This window comes from Phacochoerus africanus, chromosome 4, assembly GCF_016906955.1.
Source record: "Phacochoerus africanus isolate WHEZ1 chromosome 4, ROS_Pafr_v1, whole genome shotgun sequence".
In the NCBI taxonomy this organism is placed as follows: domain Eukaryota; kingdom Metazoa; phylum Chordata; class Mammalia; order Artiodactyla; family Suidae; genus Phacochoerus; species Phacochoerus africanus.
Window position 1 is genome coordinate 74,319,488 of NC_062547.1, and position 15,282 is coordinate 74,334,769.

At 54.2% G+C, this 15,282-nt stretch overlaps 1 protein-coding gene across 6 annotated transcripts in view; it reads left to right on the forward strand.

Annotated features, from left to right (window-relative positions):
- The window catches only part of DPP9 (dipeptidyl peptidase 9), a 44,496-nt gene extending 33,449 nt beyond the window's left edge, over positions 1 to 11,047 (forward strand). For 4 of the 6 annotated variants that reach the window (XM_047777431.1, XM_047777432.1, XM_047777433.1 and 1 more), the window contains 6 exons: positions 2,466 to 2,611; positions 3,823 to 3,969; positions 4,875 to 5,027; positions 5,620 to 5,762; positions 7,108 to 7,219; positions 9,964 to 11,047. In XM_047777431.1, the coding sequence (XP_047633387.1) occupies positions 2,466 to 2,611; positions 3,823 to 3,969; positions 4,875 to 5,027; positions 5,620 to 5,762; positions 7,108 to 7,219; positions 9,964 to 10,056 (794 nt within the window). In that variant the 3' untranslated portion in view covers positions 10,057 to 11,047. Of the gene's footprint in view, positions 1 to 2,465; positions 2,612 to 3,822; positions 3,970 to 4,874; positions 5,028 to 5,148; positions 5,284 to 5,619; positions 5,763 to 7,107; positions 7,220 to 9,963 lie in introns of those variants that run through there. The other 2 variants (XM_047777435.1, XM_047777436.1) reach the window with 2 other exon arrangements.
- The last annotated feature ends 4,235 nt before the right edge of the window (positions 11,048 to 15,282 follow it).

Consider the following 15,282-nt stretch of genomic DNA (forward strand, 5'->3'; position numbering starts at 1 on the left):
GGTGCTGCCCCGCAGAGCTCAAGGCCTCTCCCGGGAGCCCCAACTGTCCTGTCAGCCCTGGCCTCCAAGACAGTCTAATTCCTGGAGTGCTGATAAGGACTGAGCACGTCCCAAGTGCAGGAGCCGGCTCTGCCAGATGGAGGGTGTCCCGACACTGGGCATCCTTGTCCTCGGGGGCTGCCGTCTCCAAGGACGCCTGTGCAGAGCAGATGTCCTGAGCTGGGGGTCGGTGTGTGGGGACCTCAGGGAGTCACTTTGCCCTAGAGCCTGGGGGTGGCCAGGACTCTGCTTAGATGACCCTGGATTCGAATTCTGGCTGTGGGACCAAAGGCAAGTCAGTTGGTCTCCCTCAAATGTTTCCTGATCTAAGAATAGTCCCACAGCAGCCCATAGGAAGTAAACCAAACACTCCGCAGAGCACCCAGCTCGGGAATCATTCACTTTAAAACGGATGCCCTTCCCTGACCCCAGCCCGGCCACTGTAGGTTTCCAGAACGTTATAGGAAATAGGGAGCCCTGGAGTTGGTGGGTGTTTCATGCTCTGGAAAGCAGTTTTTTTTCTTATCATCGCCTCCTGGAACCTAAAAAGATAAAGCAGCCTCCTCCATCTGACAGCTTGGTCCCTGACTCCCCACGTCCCCACAGACATGATAGAACCTGAACTCTGGCCGTGGTTTCACAGAGGAGGAAACTGAGGGAGGGAGGGTCTCACCAGAGCATCCAAGCAGGGGGGCAGTGCTGGGAGCTCGGTGTCCTGATGCCCAGCCTTGGGCGTGTAGGCAGGCAGATGAGGGCACTATTTTTTGCAGAAGCTGGCAAACGCCCCCCCCCCCCAGCCCCACCCCTGGTCCAAAGCTGGTGACACCCAATCCTTTAGGGATCATCTGTGGCTGCTTTAGGGCTGAAGCAGCAGCAGAGTTGAGTACAGTCAGCCCTCCATACCCATACATTCCAAATCCATGAATTTGACCAACCATAGATTGAAAATACTCAGGAAAAAACATCACAGAAAGTTCCAAAGAGCAAAACCTGAAGCGTCGTGCACTGCAGCTCTTCACATAGCACTTGCATTGTATTTACACCTGTTCACATAGCGCTTAATGTTATCTCAGTTGATAACACAGAACCAGGAGTTCCCACTGTGGTGCCATGGAATCCGAGACGTCTCTGCTCTGGGGCGCAGGTTCAGTCCCCAGCCTGGCACAGTAGGTTAAGGATCCAGCATTGCCACAGCTGGGGCATAGGTTGAAACTGTGGCTCAGATCTAATACCTGGCCTGAGAACTCCATATGCCTTGGAGCAGCCAAAGAAGAACAAAACAAAACCAAAAAAAACCCCTAGAGATGACTTAAAGCTTGCAGGAGGATGTGCATAGGTTATATGCAAGTACCACATCATTTTATTTATTTTTAAAATTAAATCTAATTCTGGTTTTGTTTTTTTGTTTGTTTGTTTTTTACTGCCACACCTGTGGCATATGGAGGTTCCCAGGCTAGGGGTCAAATTGGAGCTGCAGCTTCCAGCCTATATCACAGCCATGGCAACAGGATCCAAGCCCAGTCTGTGACCTACCCCGTAGCTTGGAGCAACGCCAGATCCTTAACCCACTGAACAAGGCCAGGGATCAAACCTACACCCTCACAGACACTGTGTCGGGTTCTTAACCTGCTGAGCCACAACTGGAACTCCATCACATTATTTTATATGAGGCACTTGAGCATGTTTGGATTTTGGTATCTGAGGGGCAACCTGGAACCAAGCCTGCAAGGAGACCAAGGGACAACTGTGGTTCCAACCCAGAGACACATACTGTCTCTTCTGCATGCAAAGCCGAAAATATTTACTACCTGGCCTTTTACAGTAAACATTTGTGGACCCAGAGCCTACATCACTATTTACTTATTTTCCTTTGCAATTAATTGACATCCTTGGAGTTCCCAGGTGGGTCAGTGGGTTAAGGATCTGGCGTTGCCCCAAGTTACGGGGTAGGTCACTGCTGTGGCACGGGTTCAATCCCCAGCCCAGGAGTTTCTACATGCTACGGGCACAGCCAAAAAAAAAAAAAAGAAAGAAAGAGCTCTCACCTCTGTGCCTAGAAAACCAGTGTTGCCTTTGCAAAAATAAAGGTAACCGTAAAGATCAGCGAGGAGCCCCCACTAAAATTGGCTGCTAATTACATTCTAGGTTGTTACCCTGTAGGAGATGAGTATGCGCCAGGGGGCTCTGGAGATGGTTCCGGCCAGACTTCAGCCTGGCATGAGCGGGCACACAGCGTGCAGGGTCACTTCCAGCCCTCAGACTCTGATCTTAACCATCAGGAAGCACGGAAGACGGCGGGGGGGGGCCTCCAGTCCACCCTCTGAGTCTGGGCGGGTATGGCGTCAGCCCAGCCTGGGCCCTGCTCAGAGCTGGGCTTCCCGGGCCAGCCCTGGCCCTGGCAGCCACAGCCCCTGTGTCTCCAACAGGCTGCCCCCCGGATTACGTGCCTCCAGAAATCTTCCACTTCCACACGCGGTCAGACGTGCGGCTCTATGGCATGATCTACAAGCCGCACGCCGTGCAGCCAGGGAAGAAGCACCCCACCGTCCTCTTCGTGTATGGAGGCCCGCAGGTGGGCAATGCCCTGCTCCCCACACCCTCCTCCCTCCACCCAGACCTCAGGGGGCCCCCCTCCCAGTGCTCCTCCCCAGCCCCCTGACCACATGGGGTTTTTGGGGTCCTTCGCTCTCCTGCCGGTGGGTCTCTGCACTCCCTGTCCTCCTACACAGCCTTCCCCTCCCACCACTAATAACTCCTTTGTCCCTCTGGGAAGCCCCCCAGACCCCGTGTGCTCAGCAATGACTCTCACTAAGTTGGTGACAGAAGTGGCCAAGGGCCCTAGGCCCAGTCTTGTGAGAAGGGGACAGGGCCAGGCAGGCAGATTGGCAAGGGGGTGCATCTAAGATCTCGAGTCTCAGCAGGGAGTGGTCTCACCCCCCCCCAGGTGACACTTGGAGATACCTGGAGACATTTGTAGTTGTCACAGCTGGGCTTCTGGCATTTGTCAACACCCTACAGTGACTAGGATGCCCCTCCCCCCCAGAAGATGATTGGGCCCCCAACGTTAACAGCCAGAGCAAGGGACTGCATTTGTTTGGTTGTTTTTGTCTTTTTAGGGCCGCACCCTCGGCATATGGAGGTTCCCAAGCTAGAGGTCAAATCGGAGCTGCGGCTGCCGGCCTACGCCATAGCCACAGCAATGCAGGATCCAAGCCGCATCTGTGACCTACATCACAGCTCACGGCGATGCTGGATCCTTAACCCACTGAGCAAGGCCAGGGATCAAACCTGCGTCCTCATGCATCCTAGTCGGGTTTGTTACCACTGAGCCACAACGGGAACTCCATGGGACTGATTTAATCAAGTTCCTTGGGGACCAAAACTTCCCACCACCAGCTGGCCTTCCTTCCCCTGTCAGTTCCTGTGTCTGTTTCAGGATAACTGAAGGGTAGAAAGGAGATAGAATGTGGCTGAAGAAATAAGGGAGTAATTCCAGGGAGGGCCTGGGGCAGAGGCCCTGGCTGAGAAGGGAGCCTGACCAGGGCTTCCCTCTCTATAGAGTGTCCCCAGCACAGGGCCTGGTGCACACTGGGCCCCTGTCTGACGTTCCACTCCCCCCTCGTCCAGAGCCCATCCAGAGCCTTCCCAATAGAGCACAGGCCCCATATTTAGGCTGTAAGACCCCACCCAGGGGTCTGTAAGACCTGACCCCATCAGGCCCATGTGGCCCATCCTGCCAGTGGACTTCTCATGCTCACCTCGCCCCCACCCCTGCGCCCCTAGGTGCAGCTGGTGAATAACTCCTTCAAAGGAATCAAGTATTTGCGGCTCAACACCCTGGCGTCTCTGGGCTACGCTGTAGTCGTGATCGATGGCCGGGGCTCCTGTCAGCGAGGGCTTCGATTTGAAGGGGCCCTGAAAAACCAAATGGTAACATCACTTCCCAGTTCATTTTAGTGTGGCGAGGGGAGACCTGGGGATAGGGGACGGCTCTGGGGCACCTTCCTCAAAGACAGTCTTGGCCAGGATGTCATAAGTGGGGTGGCCTTTGGAACCAGAGGGAACATACACTTTGCTGCTCAGCTTTGGGCTGTGCCACATGGGGAGACAGCTATACACCTGTCCTTCTGGGTGCCTGAGGCCCATGTGCAGCCAGACACATCAGTATAAGCCCCATCAGCCGGAAGTCCCAAGGGCTGGGCCCGACAGGCCCTGGTGCTGACCGTGAAGGTAGTGATGGTGTGGCAGGGAGGAGGAGGAGGATGTTGATGGTGTGGATGAGGATGAGGTGAGAGGGAGGATGGAGGGGATGAGGAGGGTGGGGAGGATGGGGATGAGGATGAGGAAGATGGGGATGAGGAGTATGGGGTAAGGATGGAGGGGATGGGGATGATGAGGATGGGGGTGTCAGTGAGGATGCAGATGGTGGTGCTGGTGGTAGTGATGGTGGTAATGACACCAGCTGTTCATAGAGCCTCAGCATGTGCCAGGCCTCTGAGAAGAGGACATTCAGCACCTCATTTCCTCCTCACACCCACCGTAGCAATGGTCCTGTGCGTGTTAATAGCCGCATTTTGGGGATGAGGAAACTGAGACCCAGAGAGGGGATGTGACTTTCTCAGGGTCAACCCAGAGATGGCAAGGCAGGGCTGGTGCCAGGCCAGTCTGATCCCCATCCCAGAGAGCAGGTTTGAGTGGGGCTTGGAGAGAAAGGTTGCTTCTAGAGAGAGGCTCTTGATCCAAGAGGGAGAGGGCTCCCTGTGAGGGAAGAGGTGGGACAGCAGGGCATGTGCTTGGGAGGAGGCCACTGAGAGGTGCCTGGCCTCGTCCCCCAGGGCCAGGTGGAGATCGAGGACCAGGTAGAGGGCTTGCAGTTTGTCGCTGAGAAGTACGGCTTCATTGACCTCAGCCGGGTCGCCATCCATGGCTGGTCCTACGGAGGCTTCCTCTCACTCATGGGGCTGATCCACAAGCCCCAAGTGTTCAAGGTGGGTCCCGCCCCATCTCTTCCCTCCTCTCTGCCAGCGCCCACCCGCACCCCTTGGAGCCCGCCCCCCCGGGGGAGGCATCTTGGCAGGGGCCTTGCCACGTGGCTGTTTCTCCCCGCAGCAGCCCCACGGGGCCGAGCCCCCCTCCTCATTGCCCGCCACTGCTGACCCCAGGATGGCATCCGGCTGCACAAAACCCCGCCAGCAGCTCTCTGTGGGAGGCTGAGCCCGGGACCCCGGCCTCGGATGGGCAGAGGTGGGGCATGGTGTGAAGAGCGTCGGGGGAGGGGCCCCCAGGCCGGCGGCACTGTCAGGGCACCGCGGGGCGGCGATGAGGAGGAGGAGGCAGGAAGGCAGTGGGCCCAGGGAGGGGCCGATCCCGGCCTGAGCACGCTGGTTCCGCTCACCCAACTTCCCGCGACAATGCGCAGGCCACGGGGGAGACACATCCGAGGGCCCCTCCCCTGCCAGCCCCTCTGTGCATGCCCACTCCTCACGTCATCTGGGGGAGGCCCTGGGACAGCCAGCCAGGCTCAGGCTCCTGGTACTTGAACTCTGTGTGTGTGTGTCTCTCTCCCCCCACTTCGTCCAGGTGGCCATCGCAGGCGCCCCGGTCACAGTCTGGATGGCCTATGACACAGGGTACACGGAACGCTACATGGATGTCCCAGAGAACAACCAGCTTGGCTATGAGGCGGGTTCTGTGGCCCTGCATGTGGAAAAGCTGCCCAATGAGTAAGGCTCCCACCCACACTCCTCCTGGGTCACCGTGGGTCACCAGAAGGCTGGCCATCCCTGAAGCTGCGATGCTACTGTGGCCAGGGTGGGCGTGGCTTCTGCACCTGCCTCTCTCCCTGCACCCTGCGTCTCCTCCCGCTGCCCTCCCTCTTCCCTGCTCCTCACAGCAGGTGCCTGGGTTCTCTGGGAGGGAAGAGGGAGGGAAGCCCCCCAGCCCTGCCCCCAGGAAGATGGAAGGAAAGATCAAGAGTTGTGCCGCTTTGGACATGCTGGCTCCCCTCAGCATCTGCACCCCAAGCATGTGGTCTGCTGTAGGCCCTGAGAGTCATTCTTGAACTCGAAGGGCCTGTCTCGTGCGGTTTAGACATTGCGGCTCAGAACACAGGTCCACAGTGGTTGTCACATCTAGACATGTTGGACCAGCTCTGATATCCAATGTCATGTTTTTGGCATTGGCTTCTGATTCTGATTGAAAGATGATGGGGTGACCACTTGCTGGTGTGACTCTGCTGGTCATTGTCCATCCCAGGCCCCATGCCAGGGTTCTAGTCACAGGCTGACCCCACCTGGGCCCTTCTCCCCATGAGGCTGCTCTCTGGTATGGAGTGTGGTCTGGGGCTACTATTGTGCAGCCAAGACCAGAACCCCCTGCTCTGGGCCTGTGCCATCCACTGTGGGAGCTCATAGCCACATGTGGCCATTTCCATTTTCATCTACATACATTCCAGTTCACCGGAACAATAACCAGTGAAACCATCAAGACAGACAGACACTAGTGGTTGTCCGAGGCTGGGAGTGACTGCTCTTGGGCACAGGGTTTTGCTTCAGAGTGATGAAATGTTCTGGAACTGGATAGGGGTGCTGATTGATTGCACAACCTTGTGAATGCACCAGGTGCCCCATGAGTTAATTTTAGGTTATGTGATTGTCACCCCAGTAAGTTATTTTTATAAATCAAAAATTTTAAAAATAAGGTTCTTCAACTACTCCTGCCACATTTCAAGAACTCAGTTAACCAATGTGGTATTGATGATGGCAATCCGGTCGGGTCGGGCAGGTCTAGAACATTCCATCCTCCCTGAGTGCCACAGTTAGCACTGTGCCAGAAGCTTCTGAGCTCAGGGCCCACTCCTCCCCTCCTCACCTGGAAGAATATGAGGGGGTCTCCCGGATCCACCAGTCCCACCCCAGCTCTGAGTTCCACCACCATCTGTTGCTGAGCTGCCGCTTGGGTCCTGGGCCTGGTGCCTCACTTAGGGCCAAGCCCAGGCTGTGGTGCAACAACCTCGGGGTGGGAGAAGGGGACCCAGCCCCAGCCCCTCATCCTGACCTTGTCTTCCAGGCCCAACCGCCTCCTCATCCTGCACGGCTTCCTGGATGAGAACGTGCACTTTTTCCACACAAACTTCCTCGTCTCCCAACTCATCCGAGCAGGAAAGCCTTACCAGCTCCAGGTGGGTGGCTCCTCCGAGGAGCCCACAAGGGGGCACCTGTAGCCCCGCCCCCATTCCCACACCTGTCCGCTCCCGCCCCCCACCTTTTACCACTGTCTCGCGCTGATTGCTCCCGACCCGCACTGCCCTCTGCTGGCAGCACCCGGGAAATGGGCCTGGTTGAGGAAGGCTGACGTTTCCAAAATTACTGCACATACACATCTTATTTTAAACCAAGAACTTTGCTTTGGAAGAACTGTACAGAATGCTGAAAGCATGAGGAGCGGTGAAGGGTTTACCGTGGCTGGCGGTCAGAGAAGAATTCCCTGAGGAGGTGACATTTAAGGGTGCTAAAGAGAGGAGTTCCCGTCATGGCTCAGCAGTTAACGAATCTCACTAGCATCCATGAGGACGAAGGTTCATTCTCTGGTCTTGCTCAGTGGGTTAAAGATCCGGTGTTGCCGTGAGCTGTGGTGTAGGTTGCAGATGTGGCTGGGATCCCTTGTTGCTGTGGCTATGGCATAGGCTGGCGGCTGCAGTTCCAATTGGACCCCTAGCCTGGGAACTCTGTATGTCACCGGTGTGGCCCTAAAAAGCAAAAAAATGGGGGGGTACTAAAAAGTGGCTGGGGAGTCAGGTAGGCCTGGGGCAGGTGGTGGCTCTGGAGGACACCAGGCACAGGAAATTAGTGGGAGGGAGCAGTTTCAGGACTGGAGACCAGGGTGGCTGGAGCCAGGGAAAGAGCTGGGGACCAGTGTTGTGCCTCCATTGATGGGCGGGGCTTCAGCAGTGAGGGTGGGCCTACAGCCGTAAGGGGCGGGGTCTCATGAGGCAGGGTCTCGTGAGAAGGTGGGGCTTCAGTGGGAAGGGGTGGGCCTCGGGATGGGCGTGGCCTCGGCTGAGGAGAGGTGTGAGGGCTGTGAGCAGCATCCCGCTAGCAGCACTGTAGACAGAGGCCCATGGGGCCAGCAGGACATGAGCCACAGTCACTGGTCCCGGTAGGAAAGGAGTCAGCAGAGGGGAGCAAGAGGCCTGGTGGATTTGGGAGGTGTGCTTGAGATTAGAGGAACAGATTTTATGACATGCTGCCACTGCAGTCTTTCTGCTCCTCGATCCCTGCACACGCTCTGTCCTGTCAGAGAGCCCCATCCTGCCTTTCATCGAAGGGGGAAACTGGGGGTTAGAGGGTGGGAGGAGGGTGGGAGGGACAAGCCTCAAGGTCTGTGGCTAGGCATGCATTTGCCAGATAGGGCAGGAAGGAGGAGGAGCTCCGTCTTGGGGTGGAGAGCTATGGGCGCCTTTAGGCAGCCCCACTCCAACTGCATATGCTCCTCAAAAACAGGACGGAGGCAGCTGCAGATCAGAGCAAAGGAGGCTGGTGGGGTCAGGGTGAAGCCTCACAGGGCTTTTCTGAACCTCATGACTGGGCTAGCTGCAACCTCCCCGTGTGGCAGTAAGTGGCAGGCCCTTTAACCTTGGGCTTTGCCTCCTCATCTATCAAATGGGCATGATAACTCCTGTGTCCCAGGGATTGTGAGGGTCAAATGAGTTCTTTGAGGAAAAGCATTTAGCACATGGTGGCTCAGAGGCTTGTGCCTCTACTTCTCTAGAGGAAGCTGAAGGTGAGACAATACGCTCCCTTGGGGGTGGGAGCTGAGGCAGTGATTGGGGGAAACATTTGGACCGGAGCCTGACAGCCCCAGCTTGTTCGTGCATCACATTTGTTGCCACATACCATGTCCAGGCCAGGGTCAGAGAACAGAGTGGGAAGCCAGACAGAACTTCTCCCCACCCTCAGCCCAGGAGGAGGCGGAAGTAACCAGGCACCCAGGACCCAGAGTGGCATGAAGGAGTGGGGGAGCAGGGTCTGTCCCAGGCAGTGCCACTGCCTTGGGTGGAGTAGGAGGGCCCATGAGGCCGTAGGGGCTGCAGGACCCAGGAATCCTGGCCTTAATCTCAGGCTGGCAAGTCCTTGCCGATCTCTTAGCTGTGGACAGTATGACCTGGGGACAATGTGAACTGACCAAGATGGATTAATCAAGGCAAGGGTGGAGGAGGAGAGACCTCTGGGCAGTTCGGTGCATTCCTAGGGTGTTGCATTTTTAGAGTCTGGAACAGGTTTTACGCCTGTCCTGGGAGCCATCAGGGCTCACCCAGGAACTGTTGGGGTGCAGGAGCCCTCACTTCATGGTCAGAGGCAAAAAACCTTCATCATGTCACAGACCACCCAAGGGCCTGGACATCAACTAAGCCAGGTCTCGGGGACTGGGTGATTCCTTGGGCATGGCCCTTAGCGCCAGCATGCTGCGGCCCCTCTCTGGGGATGGTGGTGAGAGGACCCAGAAGACATTTGGCAAAGCTTAGAGGTTTGGGGACTAGAGCAGCAGCACAGCTTCTTAAGGCTTTCAGCGTGCGTGTGCTCTGTGTTTTAGAGACTTTAGCTTTCTGAGGGGTCCATCACAAAGACTCCCAGTGGTCTGAATTTTTCACCCAGTGTTCAAGGGAGGAAATGCAGCTAGGGAGGCCATCATTTGCCCAGAATTACTCAGCACAGTTGGCCGTGGAGGGGGCATTCGAACCTGGCTCCAGCAGTTCCAGAACACATCCTCTTGCCTCTCTGCACCAGCCCCCAGGGGGTGGGGTTGGGGGCGGGGGTGGAGGCCCTGGAGGAGGACGCTCTGAGCTGGAATCAGAGAGAGGCTCAGGGTGCAGGAGTGGATGAGGGTCCCCTGATGCCACCAGCCTTGCCTTCTCTGTTCACTCAGATCTACCCCAACGAGAGACACAGTATCCGCTGCCCGGAGTCCGGCGAGCACTATGAAGTCACACTGCTGCACTTTCTACAGGAATACCTCTGAGCCCCGAGGGCCGGCATGTGCGGGGGCCCGCACAGTCAGAGCACAAGTGGCTTCCCTGCCGCCATCGTGGGGAGGGGTGGGGGGACGACGAAGCGGGAGAGACTGAGTTGCCCCGCAGATCCCGAGCACCGCCTCCTCCCACGCCCCCACTGGACCATCCACCCCGGAGCTGCCGCCTTCGCCCCAACGCCTTTTTTTTCTTTTCTTTTCTTTCTTTTTTTTTTTCTTAATGCTCCTGGGGGTTTTTTGCCTGCTGCTTCTTGGTTGCCAGGATGGAGAGATAAGGCTGACATCCTCAAGGCACTTCCTCAACCCATCCCTCTGCTCCCCATGGTCCAGGAGCTAGAGCCTAAGCTCCACGGGGAGCTGGAAGCCAGAAGAGACTTGGAGAAATCGGGCCTTAGCCCAGGGGCCACCGGCACAGAAGCATGCCATTGCCTTTTCTCCCCCACCTGCCCACTTCATACTTGTGTTCTGTTTGGGGGCAGTTTTTCTTAATTATTTAAAAGATAGGAAGCAAGGGGTGCCTAAATCTAGAATCAGGGTCCGCTGCTGGGCCACGGGGGTTCAATCCAGCCAGCAGTGGGGGGGGGGGTGTCCCTAGCAGGCCGTGAGCAACTTGGGAGTCTGACTGGCAGCCCTCTGGCCTGCCTTTCCCCCAGCTTTCAGGCAGGCTCTGAAATGCGCCCCGCCCCGTTCTCTGCTGGTCAGCGGCTGCTGCCCCCTCCCCAGCCCAGCCATCCGGCCACACATTTCTACTTGGCCGGCACAGACCGGGGCTCCGGGGTTGGGAGTGGAACCCTCCCCGCCTCAGGGTTCTCCTTACTCCTTTTTCCTGCCCCACCAAGAGTTCTGCCAGGGGCAGGTTTGACAAAAAAAAACCCTACCACCTCTACATATTATGGAAAGAAAATATTTTTGTCGATTCTTATTCTTTTATAATTATGCGTGTAAGAAGTAGACTTATTAAACGACTCCAGATGGAAGTGTTGCCACCTGCCTGAGGTTCCTTCTAAACCCTGGGGCTGGTGATCAGGGTTCCTGGGAGGCCACTGAGCCAAGGGCATGGTGATCTTTGCACTGGTGGCAAGGCGGTGGGGGGGATGCTGACAGGACTGCTTGCTCAGAGGTGCTGCGAAGGCACAAAAGAGGGGGGCCTCCGTGCTGTGGCTGGAAGATGCCTCGTCCCTCAGCGGATTGACCCAGTAAGGACAGTCCCAGAAGTCCTGAGGTGGCCCATGGGTACCACTGAGGGACACTGTCCAGGATGTCTTGGCTGGCCTGGCCCTTATTTCTTTTGCACCTCTCCTCATCCAGAGAGTTGACTCAGTGGCTCAAGAATCAGGATGCACTGGTCAGGGAGGGCCGGCTATGTCCATCTTCACGTTTGTCCCAACATTTAAGAGACTAGGAGACCAGAGGCCGTGCCTGTGCGGGGCCTTTGTGGTGCTTGCGTTTCCAACAGCATAACGGGCTCTCCCCATGCCATCACCCTCTCCATCCTTTGGGAGGATCCAGTTTTATTTTGAATGGCTTAAAGGATAAAACAGACTTGAGTACAAAAGGATACATAGAGGGAAAAGATGCCTTTGGAGAGGTACCCCAGTCTCTTAAATACCTGCCTTCTATCCTGCCCTGTGAATGTGCCATAGTTTATTTTGCCAGGCACTTAACAAGTGATAATATAGGTTATTCTGGGCTTTTCATATAAATCATGTCATGAGCCAGACAGTAAATATTTTAGGCTTTGTGGTTCAGATGATCTCTTACAACTGCTCAACTCTGGCCCCTCAAAAGCAGCCACAGACAATATGGAAATGAGTGGGCATGGCTGTGTGCCAATAGAAGGTTATTTACAAAACCATGCAGCTGTGTAATTGACCAACCTCCAGTATAAAGGATCCTGCAACATAGAGCCTTGTATGTGTTTGGGGCATATATATGAATTGATAGTGTAAATTCCTACAATTATAAAACAATGCCAGATCCTTAACCCACTGAGCCACCAAGGAACTCCTCAAAAGGCACATTCAGTTTGAATTTTTAAGAATATTGCCAAATTGCCTTCTAAAGAGAATGCCTCAGGGAGTTCCAGCAGGTTAAGGATTCAGTGTTGTCATTGCTGTGGCTCAGGTCACTGCTGTGATTCAGGCTCGATCCTTGGCCCCAGAACTTCCAAATGCCATGGGCGCAGCCTAAAAGAGACAGCGCTTCATTGTACACACCTCTTGGCAAAATGTCCTATTTCTCCATCCCTTCAGTACTGTGTTATTTTTGCCAATCTTAGGTGTGAAACATGGCTTCTCACTGTAATTCAAACACATTTTTTTTCCCCGCTTTTTAGGGCTGCACCTGCGGCATATGGAAGGTCCCAGGCTAGGGGTCGAATCAGAGCTGCAGCTGTTGGCCTAAACCACAGCCACAGCAATGCCAGATCCTAAACCCAATGAGCGAGACCAAGGATCAAACCTGCATCCTCATAGATACTAATCAGGTTCCTTACCGCTGAGCCACAAGGGGAACTCCAAACACACATTTATTTTATGTCTGAATATTTTCAAGACACTTTTTTAGGAATTCCTGCTCTGGCACAGTAGGTTAAAGATCCAGTGTTACCACAGCTGCAGCTTAGGTTGCAGCTGTGGCTTGGATTTGATCCCTGGCCCAGGAACTTCCCTATGCTGAGCGTGCAGCCAAAGAAAGAAAATTTTAAAGAGGACACTTGTTTACTAGTAATCGTTTGCCAACTTTTCTTTTGATCTATTGGCTTCATTGATGTGTCAGTACTACATGTGAGGAAATCAGCTCCATGCCATACATGTTGCAAATTGAATCCTGTTGCTGATTTCAAAATGTTTTCCGAGTAGGAAGCTCAGCCAAGGAATGTTTAAAATCATCTCAGGAACAAGACGATGTGTTTCCCTCCCTCTGCTGTGAAATAAAGCGAAGAGACAACTAATTACAAGTCACAATGACAGAAAGGGGGCACTAGGGTTGACCTGGGAGGCTTGGCAGCTGGCACCCTGCAACTGTTTCAAGCAGGAACTCTTCATCAAAACTTACTACCCCGGCTTCACTCAGCATCCATGAGCCAAACTTCAGTCAGTTGTATTCCCACCCTGACAAGGAAGCCTGGGAAGGGACATGGGGGGATGGAGGGGAGCAGCTACAAAAGGATAAGTGTCTGCTAGCACAAGGTCAGTCTCAGAGGTGGCAGGTTAGGAGGCCTTTGTTTCTTTCAGGTTGATAGAGGGCCACTTGTTTTCTCCACCACTAGCGGGGGGCTCATCTGTGAGAGGGTCCAGTTGCTGTTTCAGGTCACCTGGGTTCATCCTCAAGTCCTTTCCCAGTAGAACTGCTCATCTCTTTCCTAACTGACAAGAACCCATGTGACATAAACTCCTGTGTTAAATTGATTGCAGATATTTTCCCAGTTTGCCATTTGCCTTTCGAACATGTTTATGTTTTTTTTTTCAGGGCCACGCCTGCACAGCATATTGAAGTTCCCAGGCTAAGGGTCTAATTGGAGCTGTAGCTGCAGGCCTACACCACAGCCGCAGCAAAGCTGGATCTGAGTCGCGTCTGAGACCTACACCATGCCAGATCCTCAACCCACTGAGTGAGGCCAGGGATCGAACCCACCTCCTCATGGATACTAGTTAGGTTGTTAACTTGTGAGCCAAGGAACTACCCTTTTTTTTTTTTTTTTTGGTCTTTTTGTCTCTTTTTAGGGCTGTGCCCATAGCATATGAAGATTCCCAGGCTAGGGGTCAAATCGGAACTGTAGCCACCAGCCTATGCCACAGCCACAGCATGATCCAAACCATGTCTGTGACCTACACCACAGCTCACAGCAACACCAGATCCTCAATCCACTAAGCGAGGCCAGGGATCGAACTCGAGTCCTCATGGATGCTAGTCAGGTTGATTAACCGCTGAGCCCCAACGGGAACTCTATATATATATATATATATATACTTTTTTTTTTTTTTAATGGAACTCCCTGGTGGCCTAGGGGGTTAAGGATCCAGCATTGTCACTGCTGTGGCGTGGGTTTGATCCCTGGTCTGGGAACTTCTGTATGCCATAGGCCTGGCCAGAAAAAAAAATCAACTTAACTTAGACACATAGGAAGTTGCAAAAATAGTGCAGGGAGTGTCAACCAACACTGGATCCTTTAACCCACTATACCCAGCCAGGGATTGAACCCGCACCTCCACAGCAACCTGAGCCACTGCAATGAGATTCTTAACCCACTGCACTACAGCGAGAGCTCTCCTGTTTTTTGGTTTTTTGAGGCAAAAAGGAAAAGGAGAAACCGGAGGCTTGAGACTCAGTCATTCTGTAAAGAAAACACACACACACCTACCCTTTTGAGTAAGACACTCAGACCATTCACAACTAAAATATTTTGTCAGCAACAGCACTTGACCACTAATTAATTCCTTCATCTCGACAGGCTGAAGGTCAAACATGGTGGTGAGGATATGCAAACATTAACAGAACCCTGCTGTGTAAAACACCAAATAGGTGTACAGTCCTTCAATTTTTTTTTCCTTTTTTTTTGTCTTTTTGCCTTTTCTAGGGCCGCTCCCTCGGCATATGGAGGTTCCCAGGCTAGGGGTTTAATCAGAGCTGTAGCCACCAGCCTACACTACAGCTCACAGCAACACCAGATCCTTAACCACTGATCGAGGCCAGGGATCGAACCCACAACCTCATGGTTCCTAGTCGGATTCGTTAACCACTGCGCCACAATGGGAACTCCTTTTTTCCTTTTTTAGGGCCATACCCGCACCATATGGAAGTTCCCAGGCTAGGGGTCGAATCGGAACTGCAGCTGCTGGCCTACACACAGCCACAGCAACGCAGTATATTTAACCCACTGAGCAAGGCCAGGGATCAAACCTGCGTCCTCATGGATACTAGTTGGGTCCATTACCACTGAGCCACAACAGGAACTCCAGCAGTCCTCCAACTTAGGGAGCCAATTCCTAATGGGTCCACAGAAGCCAGCTGCAAGGAGGAAGCCATTCTTAACATAAGCAGGTGCCCCAATTTAGGTCAGGCTGCTGCTGTAGAAAGGTGTGAATTCTGGGGCTAGGGTTACCTGGGAGACAGTCAACCTCCTATTGGATCTTCACAACCAATCTGAAGTTGACCTTCATTCTCCGTGTCTGGGGGGTAGGGAGATTTGTGTTCCTCACGAAGTCAACAGAGCTCAGC